General features: G+C 44.6%; 1 protein-coding gene across 3 annotated transcripts in view; it reads right to left on the bottom strand.

Moving 5' to 3' along the window:
* LOC109937286 (C-terminal-binding protein 1-like) overlaps positions 1 to 21207 on the bottom strand; it is an 80879-nt gene extending 59672 nt beyond the window's left edge. The window contains exons 1-3 of one of the 3 annotated variants that reach the window (XM_048603529.1): positions 21138 to 21207; positions 20621 to 20703; positions 14601 to 14790 (exon numbers count right to left, since the gene is read on the bottom strand). In XM_048603529.1, the coding sequence (XP_048459486.1) occupies positions 14601 to 14664 (64 nt within the window). In that variant the 5' untranslated portion in view covers positions 14665 to 14790; positions 20621 to 20703; positions 21138 to 21207. Of the gene's footprint in view, positions 1 to 14600; positions 14791 to 20620; positions 20704 to 20882; positions 21019 to 21137 lie in introns of those variants that run through there. The other 2 variants (XM_048603527.1, XM_048603531.1) reach the window with 2 other exon arrangements.
* Positions 21208 to 22298: the final 1091 nt, after the last annotated feature.

Raw genomic sequence — 22298 nt, 5'->3', positions numbered from 1 at the left:
CATCCCCGCCTCTTCGACCTGTTTGTTTCCTCTCCACCTATCCTCTCTTCTATCCGCCTCCCACTCTCTCCCTATTTATTTCAAAACCCCCTTCCCCGATGAAGGGTCTAGGCCCGAAACGTCAGCCTCTCTGCTCCTCTGATGCTGCTTGGCCTGCTGTGTTCATCCAGCCCTGCACCATGCTAAATGAAAATCACTTTCCCCTTTGAAAGAAAGGAGGGTGGGGCACATGCCTGAGCTTTAATTTTTTTAGATTAAAAACTTAGAACACTGGTTCAACAGTGATCCACACCTCAGCACTGGGATGTCGGCACCGAAACAATACACAAAAGCTTTTGGTAGAAATATTTTGAAGTCATTTAAAGCCTTAAAGCCATCACTTAAACAGAAGAGGTAACAGGAATGAAGGAGCACCAGCCTGGAGTAAAGGAAGTTATCGCACAGAAAGTAGGTTATTTGGGCCACTGCATCTGCGCCAACCAAAAAGAGATAACCTTGAAGGTTACAGCACTTCAGGTGGAGGTACCACTAAAAGGAATCTTACAAAAGTACCAATAAACAGGATATTTTACAAACCCCAGGTGTAACGTGAAATAAAGAAGAGGGGTTTCTTGTGGTAGTGTACCTATCTCTGAGCCAGGAGGCCTGAGTTCAAGCCCATTACCAGGGTTTATGCCTCCACCTCCAAACCAGGCAATGAATTCCAGGAATTCGCCAGCTTCTGGGTGAAGAGATTTTCCTCATGCCCCTTCTATCAATCACCCTGATAACTGACCTCTCCACAAGGGAAAGCCTGCCCCCCTCAATATTTTGTGCATTTCGATTAAGCCAGTATCTGCCTCCTCTGTTCTAAGATCTATCCAACATTCTCTAGTCCCTGCAATTTTCAAGCAGCGTGCCTCTAAATGGGGTCTGTGCTCTCTCTGGAGCAATTATGTTCTTCCTGTACTACGGTGCCCAGAACCACAATTGAAATTCCAGCCGAGGCCTAACCAGAGCTTTACCCACTTCCCAATTAATCTGCACGGAGATGTTATTACACACCTGGGGGGGGTGTGGTGCGGGGGTGGGTAGGTGGGTCTTGAACCGAGGCCTCGTGGTCCAGGTGTAGGGGAGCTGTCACTGCACCTCAAGAGAACCCTTCCCTTTATGTAGCTCCAGTACTACATCCCTGTTGTTGTATTCGCTACCCTGTCCAAAAGAGGAAACTATTCTATAAGGCATCTTCAACGAGCTGAGGATGTACACTCCAAGGCATCTCTTTCTTCTAGCCCTCTCAATATCCTCCCGTTTGTTGTGTACTCTCTTGCCCGCCCAAAGCTCTCGTTTCTCTGATCAGAATTTCATCTGCCACTTTTTGCCCAATGTCGTCATTCTGGAGTTGCCAACCATCTTCTTCACAATTAACTTCTCAGCCATTTTCCGCATCATCTATGGATCCCCCAGCCACATCTTCCACATTAAGTCCAAATCATTAATCTATACAATGAGCCACAAGGTAACCAACACTGACCCCTGCTGTAGCGGAGCTGCTTTCCGTTTGCAAGAACACCAACTGTCACTAAATAAAAAAACTGAACCAACTGTTGATACTGTAAATCAGAAACAAAAACTGAAATTGCTGCAAAAGTTCAGCAGGTCTGGCAGCATCTGAGGAATGAAATCACTGTTAATGTTTCGGGTAGAGTGACCCTTTGTCAGAATGGTAACCAACAGAAACTAGTGGTCACAGAGTCAACTTTGGTTCAACTTGCCATATTCCCCTGTATCCCACTGTTACTTTACCGACCAGTCTGCTACCTTGTTAAATGTCTTACTAAAATCCACGTAAATGGCATCCACAGCACTACCCTGATCAATCCCCATTACCTCCCCTCAAAATCCAAGTTAACAAGACATGGCCTTCCCTTAGTAAAAGCATGATGACTCACTCTAATCCAGGCCTTTCTAACAGACAGCTCATCCTGTCTCTCAGAATCAATTCCAGTAACTTGTTCTTCAGCAGAGGCTGACTTTCCTATTATTGTTTGGTCTTGTTCACACCCTTTTTAAACAAGAGCATTATGTTGGCAGGTCTCCAATCCTGTTCTCTCGCCTGTGTTTGGGAGAATTGGAAAATGATTTGTTAGAACGTTCGTTCATTCCTCTCTTTTTTCCTGGGATGCCCAGGAGAATAAACCACCTTTGTGAATGCCCGTCCCTCTGGTACAACTTCTCATATTATGCTAATTGTTTGTAATATTTCACATTCCTTCTCTTGAACTAGAATGTTTAAACAGAGGTCTCCTTTGTGAGGACAGGGACAAAATACTTATCACCAACTCAGCCCATGACTTCTGTAGCCAACGCACAAGTTACCTTGTGGCCCAATCTTCTTGTATTATCCTCTCGCTCACGTGCCGATAGAAAAAAAATATCTCGGGCTTTTTCGTGATTTTACTGGCCAATCTTCGCTTTCTTAAGCTCATTTCTCCTTCACTCCTCTAGGTTCTATTCTCATCTACAGTACTTTACGTTTGCAGCTGGCTTGAGTTTTCCGTTCTGGCTTCATCTCACCCGGTGTACTTCTGGGTGAACTCCGGATGTAGCAGTACCACCCCTTTATCTTTTATGGGGGCGGCTACACCGTGCCTGCAGAATCTCACTTTCGAATGACTCCTGTTGAAACTCCAGGAAAGTGACCATTCAGGCACCTGTCAAGTTACTATATGGTAGCTGGGACTGCTGTGAGAACAGGAGTGAAACAGGCCTCAATGATTTGTGGTGGGGGCGGGGAGGAGGTTCAGAAGGGACACTAACATGTCAAACTGAGGGGCTTTGCACAGAAACCATGCTAAGTTGAAATGGATACAAACATAAATTTGGAGCACGAGTAGGCCCACAAACTTATTTCATCATTCAATAGGATCAAGGCCAGTCTGGTTACTCTATGTTCCCAATACCCATTCATCTGCTTGCTTATCAAACTCTACTAAGATTGGTCAAAGATTCTACCTTCCACCAGCTTCTGAAAAAGAGATTTCTGAAGACTTCCACCCCTCAGCGATAGAAATGTTCATCTTGGTCTTAATTTGGAGGTCCCTTATTGAGAAACAGTGATACTTAATGCTCGATATTCCAAGAGGAAATGCCTTTTCCATATCTATGCTGTTAAAGTCTGCAGGATCTTGTACGTTTCAATTAAGTTGCCTTTTACGTTTCCAGATATTTCTTTTAAAAAAAAAACAACCTGTTCAGAGATGCTTTTACATGTCTCTGGAGCAGGTAGGACTTGACCTCAGGCCTCCAGGCCCAGAGGTAGGGACATCACCACTGTGCCACAAGAACCCCTCTTCTTTTTATTTGAAGTTACAACTGGGGTTTGTAAGATACCTTATTCATTGTTATTTTTATAACTTTCCACTGTTAGTGAAATAGGGTAGGGGGTTGGGTCTGGGTGGGATGCTCTTCAGAGGGTCAGCGTGGACTCGATGGGCTAAATGGCCTGCTTCCACACTGTAGGGATTCTATGCATTGATGCTGCATGCTCTGGTTATCTACAAATTTAATTGGGTGCTCCGAGATCTCCCTTCTGTTCTGATATTTTCTAATCAACCTGGTCAAAAGATGTTATTACACATGTCAGGAACAGGTGGGACTTGAAGCCTTGCCCAAAAGCAGAAACACTAACACCGCATTCCAAAATCCCCCCCTTAGTTTTCTAAACACCAGCAGACGTAAGCCATATCTGTCCAACTTTTACTCATTAGACAACCTGCTCATTCTAGTACATTGGTTCTGCACTATTCAACAACTTCCTGACATTTCTGCTTTGGTATGGACTAAAACATACTTGCTTCAAATACAAGTATCTGCATTGACTTCGGGGTGGCAAAACCAGAGTTACAAAAAAACACACAATGTTAATTAACCAGGATTTAGATCACAAAGGAGTGGGAGTTTTCAGATAATAATAGACTGTGAAACATAGCTACATCTGCAAATATTGCAGGACTGATCCTCAGGAAAAGTTAACTGCAGCTATGAAAAATACCAGTGAGGAGCTATGGATTACTCTCACTTTCTCCCAAATTGTCCACGAGATGTGGACGTCGCTGGTTAGGCCCACATTTATTGCCCATCCTTGAGCTGCACCTTGAACCGCTGCAGTGCTTAGGACATAGGGACAACTGCAGTGCTGTAAGGGAAAGAGTTCCAGGATTTTGACCTAGCAATGAACAAAACAGCAATAATTCCAAATCAGAAAAGGTGTGCAGCTTTTCAAAAATCTGTTCAATGGACGTGGGCATCACTGGCCGGACCAGCATTTGTTACCCATTCTTAACTGCACTGGAACTGTGCGCTTGTAAGGCTATTTTAATGGCAATTCAGAGTCAACTGCATTGCTGTGGCATGCAGTCACGTCTAGACCAGACTGGGTTACGATGGCAGATTCCCTTCCCGAAAGAACATTAGCGAACCAGGTAGGTTTTATGACAATTGACAGTGGTTGCCCTTCAACTAGCATTTCTCAATTCCAATTTTTTTTTTAAATTGGGGGAAAACTTGCACGTAATGGTGCCTTATGCATCTCTTAACTGGTGCCTTATAGATGGTGAACAGGCACTGAGGAGACAGGGGACTCGCTACTCGCCACAGAAACCCTAGCCTCTGACTTGCTCTTGTAGAGACTATATTGATATGACTGTTCCAATCCAGTTTCTGGTCAATAGTTAGCCTTAAGTATTGAGAGAGTGGTAGTTTTCCGGGAGGAGATCAATACAAGACGTCTATTGATCAAACAAGGGTGGAGCAATGGGTAGTCAATTTTTTTCACTTTCAGAATAACAAGGGCTTGACAAACAGTATTTCAGCACTGAGCTTACTACAGCACTTTACAACAAATTCCACATGCACCAAAACTAGCGTGGAACAGCAACGGGTTTGCAGGAGTTAAACTCAATTTGGTTCAACTATACAGAGAAATTGTCAGCAGTTTTCTAACAATTTCATGTCAGCGTATTTACTATTGTTCAGACTCTGCAGCGATAACTTTACGTCGAACCTCCTCCAAAGCGGGGTGCCCCGATAATGTATTGCTTCCGTGAGGTGCACAGCTCCTGTTCGTTGAGTGGTCCCGGCATTGGGTCTTCCAGGAATTGCCTGACTTTTACTTGGACCTACTTAGAGTCAGCTCACGCCACAGCTCTCCCTCTATGGGAAAGGCAGCTCTTGTCAGGGAGCCGCTGCTCAAGAATAGGTTTCTCCTCGAGCGTGGCTTGCGCTGGCTGAGAGAGGAGAGAGCACTCAGGATGCAGGGCTCACCAGAGTCGGGGATGTGCTGGATGCTGGAACAGTTGGAAGCGAAGGTGTCATTCAGCATCCAGTTCAACGACCTGTGCCATCCGGAGCCTCATGGACAACATGCACTGCCCTGAAGCCTCACATGAAATTGAGCTTGGCTTCCAGATGAGCTGACCCTTATCTATCCAGAAGTTGACATTGACCGCGCACTGCAGGCCTCCTCCATGACCCTGTACCCAACAATCTGAGCTGTCTCGGGGTGGGGGAATCCTCCTGGTGCCTTTTTGAACGGCATGGAGGTGTTATGTGTAAAGGGTGGTGCTGCACCACCTTTGCCCAGACACACCTTGGCATGCATGCCGTTGTGCCCTCCGGTGGCAGAGATGCACAGTGGAGGTCCCTCCACAAAGGGGTCCTTCCCCTTTCCCTCGGGCACGCGGGGTGGAGACAGCTGCATTAGGCCGTACTGTGCAACCGGAAGTGGAGGAAGTTCACTGAGTGCCAGACCACAGGAAGCTTTTGTGGCTTAGAGGAGCTGGTTTATCACGCCCACATAGACTGTCTCCCTTTGCAGCCCCTTCTTTAGTGTTTTTTTGAAGGGGCTGCTGCATAAATTTGGGTTACATTTCAGCCTCAAGCTCCTGATCTACAGCTACCCGGTGCGGGGAGGGGTGGACAGGTCTGCAGGTCTTTATCGTGGCTCTGCTCCTGGGCCTGGCCAAGATGGCCATTAACAGGTCCAGGCGGTAGCCCGAGGAGGTGCTCATCATTCCTGACTGTCTTTCCCTCTTTCACGGTTACATCCGCGCTCGGATATCCCTGGACATGAAGCACGTGGTGCTCACTGGCACAGCCAAGGCCTTTAGAGATGGGTGGGCACCACACGGCCTGGAGTGCATCATTATCCTGGACAACGTTATTTTAATTCAGTAAGTTTGTCTCGTTCTATCCATTCCGCTGGGACTTGGATACATTGTCCCAGCAAGGGCTGTTTTATTATTATTATTTTCTTCAACTTCCTGTTTTCATAAGAATGTCAAGGGAGCTTTGCAATGTATCAAGCCCCATGTTGTTCCTGTCCTGGGGACAGCGATGGCAGAACTACATTTTCCATTAACTTTTAGTCCAGCAGAGTGGAGGGACACTGGAAACAGTTTCCATTCACTGCCAACAGGCTTCCAGTAATCCAACAATAACTGAAGTTCTGAAACACCTACCTAATGCACTCTGCATTCTGACAAACTAGGACAATTTTTTTGTTTAAAATTCATTCACAGGATGAAGGCATCGCTGGCTAGGCAACATTTATTGCCCATCCTTAGTAGCCCGGTTGGCAATTAAGAGTCGATCACGTTGCTGTGGGTCTGGAGTCACATGTAGGCCAGACCAGGTAAAGATGACAGTTTCTTTCCCTAAAGGACATTCGTGAACCAGGTAGGTTTTTCCCAACAATCTGCAATGGATTCACGGTCATCATAAGACCCTTAATTCCAGATATTTATTGAACTCAAATTCTACCATCTGCCGTGGTGGGATTCGAACGCAGGCCCCCAGAACATTATCCGAGTCTCTGGATTTACAGTCCAGTGATAATACCAATAGGCCATCATCTCCCCAGGACAAGATACTGATAACTTGCATTTATACAGTGCCATTAAAGCATCTCAAGGCATTTAACAAGCACACGCTCAAAATCTGACAGCGAGTCTAATAAGGGACCAAAAGCTTGGTCAGAGATTGTTTTTAAAGTGAGTAGAAAGCTGCTAGGAGCCAGAGGAATGCAAGCTGAAAGAGAGAGACATCATAGAGGCGAGCATATAAACAAATTAGGAGGAGTCAGCTATTCAGCCCTTGATTAATGCAACTGTCCACAAACTCCTGTCACACGTCAAAACTGAAGACAGAATAAGAGGCTTTAAAAATACAAAGCTTTCTCTCTTCAACCTGTAGCCTGTATAGTTGATCATTTTGAAAAGTTGCAATAGACTTGTTAAACGATGCATATTTCATGAACCCCTTCAGAGCTGATAACTATCTTCACAGAACAGATTATCGGAATCAATACACCAACACGCACCACTTTTTCCTTTCAGCAAGTTAAGGCTTGGAAACACAATATCCCCAACAACCATCTGATAAATCTCAATCCTTCCCCAAAACCAGGAGAGCGACTTCTACCAGTGCTATGATTTCCACCTCCCAGCCTTACAGTAAAAGTGACAGTATCAGTTTGCATCAAATTATAGGCCAATGCATGTTGTGGTGAAGTCTACCCTACACTCATCACATGGATAAACAAGCAAATGGCAAGTAAAGGCTACTCTCACCTACCACAGCCCTCTTTACTCATCAGATAAACCTTGTACACCAGCCTCCCCAATCCTTAATGCTAACTCCTTGCAATGCATATAAAAACCTCCCGATAATTACAGGAAGAAACTTTGGAAAATTCCACTCCAATTCCCCAAGGCAATCAAGCACATTCCAGGATATCATGGCTGCCCATCTGATATATTAACGTACGCATTCACTCTACACATCACAAAGCTCATAGGGATTTTATCCATCAAATTAGTTCCAGACTTCATACTCAACCTAATCTCCCACATCATAACCTAGTTAATCGCATAACTTTTACTCTATTTTACTCTACTCGTTCCTCATTAGTCCAATCAGTAACCAAATTGATCCCGCTTAATCTTGAGATCTGCTCAAAGCCAACGGAAGGGAATTTCACAGTCATCCTTGGCTGAATCGAAATGAAAGCATAAAACTCAATATGCCTGCACCCAACAGAGGGCGGTTCATGTGTGGAGTGAACTTCCAGAAGATGTGGATGCAGGTACAGTTACAATATTTAAAAGACATTTGGATAAGTACGTGAATAGGGAAGGTTTGGAGGGATATGGGCCAAACACAGGCAGGTGGGACTGGTTTAGTTTGGGAACATGGTCGGCATGGACTGGTTGGACTGAAGGGTCATACAGCATGGAAACATACCCTATGTTTTCAACTGAAGTTGATTATTTTTTGAGGAAGGGTCACCAAAACATTGATTCTGATTTATCTTCACAGAGGCTGCCAAACCTACTGAGCTTTTCCAGTGATTTCTGTTTTTGCTTTTGAATATTTTTAAGTTCACAAACATCTGTTGAAGCTGGTTTGTCCTGATCTTTACTTGCACGGCTCTCTGTCCCTAGTTGCCCTTGAGGTGGTGGTGAGCTTTTGAGCCACTGCAGTCCCTTTCATTTTGATAACTCTCTCTGCTGCTAAGGAGGAAGCTCACAGGATCTGGAGTCAACTTTTTCTCATCGTCAAACTTTTAACATTAGGCTCAGCAACTCTAAAAGGATTCTCCAGGAGGCTGCACCAATGAAAGACTAATCCCCAGAATGTTGGCGCAAATAACCCAGAAGAAATTTTTAAAAAAGGCTTTAGAAAAGTGCTTTTCATTTTCTTTGTACAATTTTATTAGTTGTAAAATTACTGGGGGCGGGTTGGATGATCGACAAGTTGCAAATGAGCGATGAAGTCCATTTCCTCTCCAACTGGCACAGCTCAACTTGACCAATGTCAGAGACACAAGGCAGAGTTATGTCATGAAACTTCTGGAAACATGCCCAACTAAATGGGCAACTCTACTGCACTTAATGTCTTACTCAGAATACACTGCTGACACAAAGCACAACATGGCACTCAGCTATTCCCCATCTGAATTAAAGACAGCAGTGAATTCACCAGAGGGTCAGTTTAGATGTTGAACATGTTCCAGTCCATTTCGTCTATTTCCAAAATGCCAATCCTACCAGCTCCCCATTACAACAGAACAGTGCCCCATTAGGGGCTGTTTAATCTGACTTTGGCTTTGCTTAAATCATCGAGATGCGTTTGACATCAAAGTGATGTGCAACAGGACATGGCACCGAAGACATCTAATAAAGCTGAAGACAACAGAGCTCAAGAAAAGCCTTTTAGTGGGTGAAATCATATTAGTCTCAGGATAATTGAGGACGTCGAGAAGGCATCTATTCTGACCTCGGTCCTCCCTGCAACTCTTCTGTGTAGCAGCCCAAGCCCAACCATTTTCAGTTGTCTTATCAATTATCTTCCTTCAGTCACAAGTTCATGAATGGAGAAACCTGCTGAGAAACTCTGCAGTGATCAGCTCCATTCATAAATTCACCAATAAGCAAGTTGGTGTGGACTGCTCACAACAGAATCTAAATATCATGCTTGGGCTGAGAACTCTGTGAGGCATCCTTGCCTCCGAGCGAGAAGGTTTTAATTCTGCCAACGACTTGAGTACAGCCCTGAGCCAATGACAGTTTGGTGAGAAGATGCATCTATCAAATGTCCCATTAAAGAGAGATGGAATGGGGCTGCATGCATGGATAGAAACTATCTCCCAACTCTTAAAAGAAGGAACAGGGAAGCTGTCCTGGTCAATACTTATCCCTCAGTCTTCACCACCAAGACAAATTATTTGGGAGCAAATTGCTGCAGATGCTGGAATCTGTACTGCAAACAAATAAAAAAGATGCTGGAGATCACTGCAGGTCAGGGAGCTTCCGGGGAGAGACAGCAAGCTAACATTGAGTCTAGATGAGCCTCTAGACTCAAATCATCAGCTTGTTCTCTCTCTATGGAGGGTGCCTGGCCCACTGATTTCCAGCATTTTTTGTTTTCAAGACAAATTAGTCATTTATTTCACTGCTGTTAGGAGACTTTGCTGTGCACAATTGACCCCAGTGTCTTCATGCAACAATGATACCATTCCAGAGTATTTAATGAACTGAGGTGTTCAGAGGTGTCTGGAGTACACGAAAGACGGCGCATAGTTGCAATGGCATTCTCTCTCTCTCTTCACTTTCAGTGGTGACCATCTCCCACAAGAGGAGACCCAACCAGCTCACTGACTTTCTCACCAGTATCAAGTGCATCAACATGAATGACACCTAAAACATCGCTGACCAGAAATTTAACTGGACCACACTTACCATAAACATGGCTTCAAGACACAAAGGAAAAGGTGCATCAACCACAATGAACATCTGTTCCCTCAAATCCCTTCCACCACTTAATAGTCTCAAGGCAGCCACATCTATATTCAATCTCAGCATCAAATACAGCAAAGTTGAGATGTCACCATTGCTTCTGAACTCAATCAATACCAATCTCCCGCACAATGCTGTCAGTAGCATGTGTACCTCCCAGCCCCAACAATGACAATAACCTGGCAAACATTGTTTGCAGAGTATCCCAACTGGGACACGTACCAAGAAAATTCTAAAATACCATCACGGGACCACCATCAGCACAACGACTGCCGCAGTTCAGGACTCATCACTTCAACCAGCAACTACAGACATGCAATAAATTAAGTCTAATGGGTGCCTGCCTCATCCCGAAAACAAAAAGACAGACAGTTTCGGAATCAGGGAGGGCTGAATAACCTGCAAGTGGAAGCTTTTCTTCTGAGCACCGGCAGCATGGGACAGACTCATCAACATTACTATTTATAGAGTCATCGAGGTGTACAGCATGGAAAGACCTCCTTGGGTCCAACTTGTCCATTCTGACCAGATCTCCTAAATTAATCTAGTCTCATTTTCCAGCATGTAGCCCATATCCCTCTAACCCTTCCTATTCATATACCCGTGCAGATACCTTTTAAATGTCTCCACCACTTCCTGTGGCAGCTCATTCCATACGCACGCCACCTGTGTGAAAAGTTGCCCTTTAGGTCCCTTTTAAATCTTTCCCCTTTCACCTTAAACCTATGCCCTCCAGTTTTGGACTCCCCCATCCTGGGTGAAAGACCTTGGTTATTCTCCTTATCCATGTCGCTCATGATTTTACAAACCTCTATAAGGTCATAAGGTCTCCGACGCTCCAGGGAAAATAGCCCTAGTCTATTCAGCCTCTCCCTACAGCTCAAACCCTCCAACCCTGGCAACATCCTTGTAAATCTTTTCTGCACCCTTTCAAATTTCACAACATCCTTCCTATAGCAGTGAGACCAGAACCGAATGCAGTATCCCAAAAGTGACCTAAACAGTTTTCTAAAAATGTTATAAATAGTAAGCTCTCATGACACATGTAGGCGATGCAGCTGGGATCCATTAGCAGTCCAAGAAAAAAAATGCATCAACATTGAAGCCCAGTCAGATTTCTTCCTCAGGCAAGAAGAGTCAAACAGTGCAGCATTTCTTCCAGACTTTCCAAAACAAGGGAAATAAAAGCACTTTACAAAAACTGATTGATGCACAGCATTCCTGTTGATGCATAGGTGCCATCTGGAACATTTCTAAACATGAACTACTTCCTGTTGAGTAATGGATGCATGTAGAACTGGAAACAAACACAGCCCTTCCCTCCCTTACCATGCAAGCTCGAGGTATGGCTGGGCTCAAAATAAGAGGTGGTCATGCTTAAACACCAAACTTGCTATGTTACCACAACTGTGGAGATAGACACTTCTCAAAAGCCACATGAGCACAAGACATAAACAATATAACTGAACTCAAGGCCTGTACTCTCTAGTGTTAGAAGAGTCAGAGGCGACTTAATCGAAACATGGACAATCCTGATAGAACTTGACCCAGTGGATGGGAAAAGGATATTTCTTGTTGGTGGAGAATCTTGAACTCGGATCATAGTTTTAAAAAAACACAACAGGGTGCCCCTTTAAGAAAGGGACGAGGTGAAAGATTTTATGAGCGTTGTGTCTTTGGAATTCCCTTCCTCAAAAGGGGCAACAGGTGCAGAATCTTTAAATATTTTTAAGCCAGGGATAGATGCCCGATGGCAAAGGGAGTGAACGATCATCAGGGGTATGCAGGAATGTACAATGGAGGTTAAAAATCAGAACAGCCACGATCATGCTGAACGGCAGAGCAGGTTCGAAGGGCCAATTGGCCTACAGTTGATTTTGTTCCTATGATTCCACCACCTGGCCATTGGAGCCGTCACCAACATTCTGATGGATTATGCGAAACAGGGATTCGTCATGCCTTCTTCAATTCACCATCCAATATAGCAGCACCCTCAGGTGATGCTGACAGACACTGCCAGAGTTTCTTATCAAAATCCTGCCAAGGCACGAGACTTGCACTTCAGGATGGGGAGATGGCCAGTTTCTGTAACACTAAGTGACAACCTGAGGAGCTCAGCAGAGAATGAGGGGTGGAATGGGGGTGTTGTTCACACCCATCTCCTTGGGCAGACACCAGCTCTAAGCATCACCTAGGCCCAAAGGAAGTCACGTGAAATTCAATTTTCCCCTTTCATTTCAAGGATTCTGGGATGTAGTTTGTACAGAAATGTGATGACCGTCAGGTCAGGATTATTCCCCTGGTTGCACCAATAGTAGCTCAAGCTGCAGAGAGCCAATGGAAGCCCAATCCAGCCTGACACAGGCTCTCCTGGGATCTGCTCTTGGCTTCGCTACTTCAAAGATTTGCCCAAACATCCCCCCCAACTTCTTGTGTTTGCTCCCAACATCCAGCAGTTGGTTGATAACCTATTTGCGACAGAGCAGCCAAAGAGCTTCCAGCATGGTGGCAACAGAGCCAGTCAGAATAAATGCTCCTCAACCTCCAGTCAGAGGTTATCCCCTCCAATGCTGTCCTCCTCACCAATTACAGTTTCTGCCCCAGGGGATCAGTAAGGAAGGACTGAACCAGTGAGTGAAGGAGCAGTTCCTCAGATTCTGTCTGTCCCCGCACATTGCTCTGCCAATCACAACTCCATAGGTCAGTCTCTGATTGACAGCATTGTTGCAGTTTCTCTTTTAGGCTCCAAACCTTCGTTAGCTCTAACGGTTTGAGTGCATCTGCTTAAAAAAAATAGTAGATTTCTGAGATGTCAATGCCCAGGACGCTGTTGAAGGAATCTTCCACTGTTTGAATGATGCTCCTGCCCACATACAGCAAGAAAAGGAATGCTTGACGATTGAAGTGCCTAGTGCCATTCACAACTTCTCAGGCACTGAAGCAGCCCATTACCAACTTGCATGTTTTGGACAGAATCCAGGCTTGGGCTGATAAGAGTCGATAATATTTGTGCCAGACAACCACCATCGCAAACAAGATAAAAATCTAACCAATTGTCCTTGACATTCGATTTCATCACCATTTGCAGGATTCCCCACCAACATCATGGTGTCATCACTGATCAGAAACTAAACGGGACCAGCCATACAGATACACGGCAACAAGGGCAGATTAGGCGATGGGAAACCTTTAGCAAGCAAATCACCTTCTGACTCCCCAGAGTCTTTCCACTATCTGTGAGGCACAAGTTAAGAATGTGTGATGGAACACACTCCATTATATGAATGAGTGCCACTCCAAGAACACTCAGGAATCCCTAACACCATTCAGGACTAAGCAACCCACTTGACATTCATCATCCTAAACTTTCACTCTCTCCTCCCGATAGTGGCGGCCTTCATAAGATGCGTTCCAGCAGCTCAGCGTATCCCCTTCAACAGCATCTTCCATACCTAAAACCTCATCCACGTATAAAGGACAAGGGCAGCAAGTGTATGGGATCACCACCAAAACCTTCCCTCCAGGTCAAACACAATCTGACTTGAAAACTATATCAGTATTCCGTGTAGACGCCATGTACCTGGAAATCCCTGGAATATTGAAAATGCCCGCAGTTATTTCACCTTGGTGCCTTAAATGAGGGATGGTTCAGCATTTGGTTTGAATTAAATATGAACCCCTGACCTGAGGCTGCAAGGAGAGAGTGTTGCCACCATTTGCATCACGAAGCTTCCTCACACATTGTTTATGCAAATTCACTCTGGAATAATTTCTATAGTTAGAAAATTTGACATGTGCGCGTGGTGGAGTGGGTTCCATGATTATTCACAAGGGAAAATTCACAAATGAATACAACCCAATTTAACTGAGCGTTTGGAAGATCAAAACTGTTTTGACTTGCTTTCAGAGTGGGGTGGTCCTGCAGAACAATGTAATGAAAGCATCCAGTGGAAGGTCAGGCCATGATCAAAACTGTTGTGATGCATCTCAGTGGTACCTGATAGCCCCACCACAGCTGTGCTGTAAGTTGTACGTTTAACACATTCCACATTATGCCTGAATATAAATCACTGACTCCCCACACACCAGGGTTCAGAACTTAAGCACACTAGCTAATTAGTGCCAAGAGACGTGGGGGCATCCTAAGATGCCAGCCCTCTATTAAACCAAAACAAAATTCAGTGGAGATGAGAGCTATGTAATATGGACGAGCAAATGTAATTTCAAATATGACTTCACAGGATATCCTTTTCAACCTCCTACCTTCGCAAATTCGATCAAGACGTGCTCGTTTTACTTTGTGTTTGTCCATTACAGGCACAGACATGACGGTTAGTGATCAAGGATCAGCACACTGATGACTGACGGTGGATTATTTTGTTCACCACTGCAAAAACTGGAGGCATCAGACAAAGGTTCACAGGTTTCAATATTTCCAAAAGCTCGTGTTCACCTGTTTTTGAAAGTAAAAGGATAAATTTAAATAATTTCCAGCTAGTACGGATAGGATTTTCCTTTTCCTTAATTATCACGTGATTCTAACCTGCAGATAAGACATAAGTGTATAAAGATGACAATCCTCATCATCATGCTACACCATTCACTTATCATCCTGTACTGATTTGAATCCCAAACCATACGCAATGGCAAGTCACACACGGAAATTAATTCAATGCCCTTTTCTATTTCCAGTACAATTTCCTAAGTAAACACCCACCTTCCTGGTCACTAACTTGCACGCACAGAGCAACCTGAGGCAATTCCGGACAGTACGATTAAGCCACACTGTTAATTCTGAAATTTATCACGATGATATTCTCTTCCAGCTACTCTTTCATCTTCTATAAGCCTAAGTTACTTAAAACTTTGCTGCCGGTATTCTAGCGCTTACCAATTCCCTTTCGTCCACGCTTTCCATACCGTGAACCGGAGAGAGTTCAGAAAAGATTGGCCAGGATGTTGCTGGGAATGGAGGGTTTGAGATGTAAAAATAGACCGGAAAGACTGGGAGTTTTTCCACTGGAACAAAGGAGGTTGAGGGGTAATCTTATTGAGGCATATAAAATCATGAGGGGCATAGATAACGTGAATGACAAGGATCTTTTCCCTAGGGTGGGGGAGTTCAAAACTAGGGGGCAAATTTTTAAGGTGAGAGGAGAAAAATTTAAGGAGGGTATGATGGGCAACCTTTTTTATTTTACACAGAGGATGGTTTGTAGGTAGAATGAACTTCCTGAAGAAGTGGTGGATGCAGGTACACTTACAACATTTAAGAGACATTTGGATAAGTTAATGAATAGGAAAGGTTTGGAGGGATATGGGCCAAACACAAGCAGGTGGGACTAGTCTAATTTGGAAAGATGGTTGACGCAGACTAGTTAGACCAAAAGGTCTGTTTCCATGCTTTATAACGCTACAACTCTAAAATGCCTTTATTTTAAAATATCCATCCTCATGCTCAAATCAATCCACGACTGAACTGCTGACACCTCTGCATGCACTACTCGCTCTGTAACCTTAAGGTCTAGGTATGAAGAACTATAAAATTTCCTTCCTAAACCTCTCCACTTTCTTCAAAATGCTCCTCGACACCCTCTTGGTCAGCTGTCATAAGACTCCCTTACTTAGCTTTCTGTCTGATAATGTTCCCTGAAACACCCTGGGGATCTTTTGCTACCTATGTAAGTGCAAATAATGGTCAGTGTTGCATAAAACGTAGAAACCTAATCTGTTTACCTCTATATATACCTACAGCTGAAACATTGATCCATGCTTTTGGCAATTCCAGACTTGACTGTTCCAACGCTTTTTTTCATTCTGCGAACTTCAAAATAACGTACCCATTTCCAATCTCACGCCAAGTTCACTCACCATTACCCATTTTCTTGCTGACCTATATTCACGCTCAGTTTAATCCCTTGAATTTAGAATGTACACCTTCATGTTTAAATCTCTTTAGCCTCTCTTAATCTCTATCTTGTTCTGAAAGTCTGGTCTCTCATGCACCTCTTCATTGTGTCCTGTAATTGGCAGCTATACCATAATTGTAGACTCCTGTGCTCTGCAATTTCCCCTCACATGGATTATCTCCGTCTTACCCTTCAAGATGGTCATGAAATCCAACTCCTTACCCTTCATTGTCCCTCTCTTTGAGGTTGGTTTCTGTCTGATTACCTCTCATGGCTAAGGGCCTTGTGTCGTTTACAAATATTTTAGACAATAACATAAAAGAAGTCAATGTTGTAAAATTGCGGGCCAAGTAAAAGGGGAGGCGATGGCCTAGTGGTATTATCACCGGACTGTTAATCCAGAGACCCAGACAATGTTCTGGGGACCCGGGTTTGAATCCCACCACAGCAGATGATGGAACTTGAATTCAATAAGTGAGTCTAATAATGACATGAGTCCATTGTCAATCGTCAGGAAAACCCCATCTGGTTCACTAATGCCCTTTAAGGAAGGAAACTGCCATCCTTACCTGGTCTGGCCTACATGTGACTCCTGACCCACAGCAATGTGGTTTACTCTACTGCCCTCTGGGCAATTAGGGATGGGCAATAAATACTGGCCTATCAAATGATGTCCTCAGTGATCGCACTATCAAGTGATGCTTCATCCTGTGAATGAGTACACTAAACTTCACCCACCTTTGACCAGGGATAAGTAATCGGACCATCTAGTATCAGTTAACTCAGCGCACATGGGAGATGGAATCTAGCCTGGTCTATCCGAATGAGATGATAAAATTATAGGGGGTGGGACCACATCCCATTACTGGGTACACCACATAGAAACATTAATCTTGCCCTTGCCAGAGATTCGTGAACACATTCAGCTTCCTGTATCAACCATGACCAGTTTGATCAAGACCAGGCAATTTAGCAGAAAACAGGGCTGTAAACAACAGCCTTTTTAAACAAATTCAAATTCTTACAACCTTTACGACAGCATCTGTAACTTCCACAAGTCCAAAAACAGTTGAGAATCCATTCTGCAATTAACCCTTCATAGCTTCATGAAACATAAATAATCTGTAGCCTGCTAGAAATGCCCACACCACGTACAATTAGAGGGGAAACAAAAGGGGAAATGATTAGGCGCGAAACTGCACTAAAGCATTCAAGCATTCTGGTGAAATGAGCAGGAGACACACATTCGGCAAGTGTGGCTCAGTTGAATATAGACCCACGTACAACAAGAGGAACCCGTTTAAAAAACAAAAGACCACATGCTGTCTGTGTCTCAACAAAAAAATCACTAATGACCAGAAAGACAGAAACTTGGGATCAAGGAAATATTTGTTAACAGACTGATGCAATAAGCACAGAAATGCAGTTTTTAACCTACATAGAAGAATTTTGACAGGTATGAAACATTTATTGCATACAAGGAGTGCACATATTCACATATTCAGAGTGAAGAAAACGTTCGCACCCAAAACATCAATCCTGTAACACTTCCACACAACAAGATACCCATTACTGACTCCTGACAAAATATTTTCAGGAGTATGGCACACTCAAACAGATAATGATTCAATACAGCTAATTACCCTGAAACATCTTCTGGAGTTCTGTGTATCATTCTGGTAACCCTGTCGTAGGAAGGATGTTATTAAATTAGAAAGGGTTCAGAAAAGATTTACTAGGATTGCTTCCAGGAATGGAAACTTGAGTTGAATAGGCTGGGACATTCTTTCCGCTGGAGCGGTTGTGGTTGAGAAGTGACCTTATGGAGGTTTATAAAATCATGAGATAAGATGAATAGCAAGGGTCTTTTCCCTAGAATGGGACATATTTTTAGGATAAGAGGCCAAAGTTTAAAAAAGGACACAATGGGCAACTTTTGTTTTTACACACAGAGGAAGTGGCGGATGCAGGTACAGTAACAAGATTAAGAAGACATTTGGATAAGTACATGAATAGGAAAGGTTTGGAAAGATAATGGGCCAAACACAGGCAGTGGGACTAGTTTAGTTCAGGAACATGGTCGGCATGGATTGGTTGGACTGAAGGATCTGTTTTCATGCTGTATGACTCTATGACATCTTCAAACTTCCGACTCATATCAGTTGAGCATTACAATTCCCATGTCCCCAGGGTAGTACAAATGCCTGTTTCTAAACAGAGCTCAACAATAATAAATCACTCACCCCACTCCCAATTTACAAGAAAGTTGGGTAGGTTTTGTACCAAATATTCCTGCTATAAAACTCAGACATTTAATCTTTTCAAGCAGTGGGCTTAATTATGCAGATATTCAGTCAAGACCAAAACCTTACTACGAGTGGAACTGATCTATTCTATTAGCTGTAGGTGCTTCATGGGATCTCGTTCACTGATCCCAAACATTTTCCATGGAAACTACAAACCAACAGCTTTTATTATGATTATACACCAACTCTAACTCAATCTAATTTGCACCTTTTGTGGACAATCACTAAGGTCATTTCCACCACTCGCATTTTTGCTTTAAATAATAGGATCCTTGGAAGTGAGCATCATTGGCATTTAACCAATGCATTACTCAATCCCTAGATATCCTTGAGACAGTGCTATTGAGCCATGTTTTTGCAGTACAAGATTAAGATGATCCCACATTGCTAGTTGGTAAGTCCTTCTGATATCCTGACGAAGAGTCGCTGGACAAGAAACGTTATCTCTGTTTTCTTCCCACAGTTGCTGCCAGGCTTGCTTAGTTGCGACATTAATTTTGTTTTTGTTTTTGTTTCTGGTCTCCAACATCCACATCTCTTTATTATAAATAAAAATTCAAGTCAGGATGGCACACAACTTGGAGGGGCATCTAGAGGCGACAGCACTCCTATGTGAGACAACAAGGTGCAGGGCTGGATGAACACAGCAGGCCAAGCAGCATCATAGGAGCAGAGAGGCTGACGTTTCGGACCTAGACCACTCCTATGTGGTTTGTCCTTCTAGACCCAAACACTTAAATGAACTGCAGGAATTGCTCCTTAAATGATCAGGGGGATGTCAAGTGCACATGACACAAATCTACCAACTCAGGAAGTCTCCTGGAAATCAGCATTTAGACTATAGTGAGGTGCTGGATTTTGGAAAGGCAAATCAGGGCAGGACTTATGCGCTTAATGGTCAGGTCCTGGGGAGTGTTGCTGAATACATGCACCTTGGAGTGCAAGTTGATAGTTCCTTGAAAGTGGAGTCACAGGTAGATAGTCTAGTGAGGAAGGCATTTTGTACACTTGTCTTTTTTTGGACAGTGCATTGAGTATAGGCGTTCAGTGGTCATGGACATTGGTTAGGCCACTGTTGGAATAGTGTGCGCAATTCTGGTCTCCCTGCTATAGGAAAGATGTTGTGAAACTTGAAAGGATTCAGAAAAGATTTACAAGGATGTTGCCAGGGTTGGAGGGTTAGAGCTATAGGGAGAGGCTGAATAAGCTGAGGCTATTTTCCCCGGAGCATTGGAGGCAAAGGGGTGACCTTATACAAGTTTATAAAATCAGGAGAGGCGTGGATAGAGTAAATAGTCAAAGTCTTTCCCCTGGGGTGGGGAGTCCAAAACTAGAGGGCATAGTTTTAAAGGGAGAGGGAAAAGATTTAAAAGAAATCTAAGGAGCAACATTTTCACACAGAGGATAGTGCATGTATGAAATGAGCTGCCAGAGGAAGTGAAGGAGGCTGGTACAATTACAACCTTTAAAAAGCATCTGGACAGGTACATGAAGAGGAAGGGTTTAGAAAGATATGGGCCAAATGCTGGCAAGTAGGACTAGATTTCTTTCGGATATCTGATTGGCTTGGACATGTTGGACTGAAGGTTCTGTTTCCGCGCTGTATACTTCTGTGACTCTATAACTTCTACATCATTAGTGCAAAACCGCAGTGCAGCAGTAAAAAGGTAAACACCAACATCAAACAAAATTCTGAAAGTACCTCGCTGTCAAGGTGCAAGTGAAAACCAAGTCAGTCTTTGCATTGCTCCAGTAGTACTAGTTAAAAAATGCATGAGGGAGTATTGTCAATTCAATTCACAATCCTAGGAACTGGGTTGGTTTTATGTATATAAAATAACATGCGATGAACTCGAGACCAAAAAAAAACTAGCCTGCACGATCCAAAGTAGCTGTAACAATTTTCTGATCCTACCTAACCTGGGCCTTGGGTAGTAGAGATTAGTAGCAACACTGCTAGACTGGAACACTACATACAGGCACGGATTGCAGTGGCTTTGTGCTTCATTATTCTTCTTGCCCAAACAAACAGGGGAAATCCCCTGTGCTTGCTGCACTTATTCGTTACCTTAAGTCCTTCCCTTTCACAAAAAAGTGCTCCAGCTTCTTAAACCATGCTGCTTCCTGTTGGTTCCCACAGCGAGGCTGATCCTACCGGAAATACAAAGAAAGGAGGAGAAAAAGGAGGCAGATGAGATGAGAACTAAATAAATGAAGAAAAGGCGTGTTATCTGCCATTAAAAGTGTACTGAGTCAAACACACAGAGAGCACGTTGCTCAGCGCCGGCTTTTACATTCCCATTTGATACACCGCGTTCTATAATACTCACACTCGCTACAATGTTGCCGCTCCGCACATCCGAGAAGCCCGACGCGTGACCACCACGCACTAACGTCACCACGCACCCCAGCCCCGCCTCCCGCCGCGCACCTACGTCATCGCGCACCGCTGGACACGCCCCTTCGGCCGTCGCACATCACCGCGCCCCGCCGGCCCCGCCTCCCCCCCCGCGTTCACCCCCCCCCCCCCCCGCGTTCACCCCCCCCCCCCCCCCCCGCCCCGCGCGTTCACCCTCCCCACGCACCCCAGGCCGCGCCTCCCACCGCCGCAACCCGTCAACGCGCATCGCAGGCCCCGCCTCTCCCTCCGCGCGCCCCAGGGTCCCGCCTCCCACCGCCACCGAACGTCACCGCGCACCGCAACCCCGTCCTCCGCCCCCAGCCGTCGCTACCGCGTCAACCGCGCACGGCAGCTCCCGCCTCCCTCCGCGACGTCACGTCACCGCGCACCCCTGGCCCCGCCTCCTTGCGTCGAGACGTCGAACGCGGCGGCCTCAACCGTGGCCGCCGCGCGGTCGGGCGGAAAATTAAACGGTAAAACCGTTATTTTCTTTGCTTGGATCGGCATGCTCCCGACCGCCGACATCTTTATCCCATATCGATTTAATGGGGAGGAGTCATTGATAACTGGGGACTTCCCCTTTAATTCCCTTAAACATGGAGATTTTTGAAGTGCTGCTCTTTTTGTTTAATTCGGGATGAGGGCGTCGTTGGCCAGGGCAGCATTTATTGGCCATTCCTAATTACCCAGAGGGCAGTTCAGAGTGGGTCTGGAGTCACATGTAGGCCAGACCAGGTAAGGATGGCAGATTGTTTTACGACAATTGATTCACGGTCATCATTAGACTCTTAATTCCGGATGTTTTATCAAATTCAAATTCCACCATCTGCCGTGACGGGATTCGAACCCAGGTCCCCAGAATGCTACCCGAGTCCCTGGATTAACAGTCCAGCGATAATACCACGAGGCCGTCACCTCTTTTATAACCTCTACCCTAACAGGGGCTGATGCTCTGTAATCCCTCCAGTCACATACACTATTTCCCAATCTGTTGGAACGTTCCAGAATCTGGGGAAAATCAGCGAATTTAAAACAAATGCACACCTCCAGACCTTTTAAAACCGTTGGATGGAATCCGTCGGTCCCTGGAGACTTCTCGATCTTTACTTCTACACGAAGACCTTTCTCAGTAACCAGTCCCTGTTCGTCCTCCTTCCCTTGCGCCTCTTAAACTGTGATTACATTTGGGTTGTTATTTGTGTTATCCACAGTTCCTCTCATCTGTATTCTTCGAATTTATTCCTAAAATTTTGCACCTAGATACCTTTTGTACGTAAGATGGCGCAAAGGTCTACAATGCTGGACGTTTTATTTCTTTATTTCTCTAATTTATGCCTAAGAACCT

The sequence above is a fragment of the Rhincodon typus genome, chromosome 12 (assembly GCF_021869965.1).
Source record: "Rhincodon typus isolate 14 chromosome 12, sRhiTyp1.1, whole genome shotgun sequence".
NCBI classification, from domain to species: Eukaryota; Metazoa; Chordata; class Chondrichthyes; order Orectolobiformes; family Rhincodontidae; genus Rhincodon; species Rhincodon typus.
This window is presented reverse-complemented; position numbering and strand designations above follow the sequence as displayed.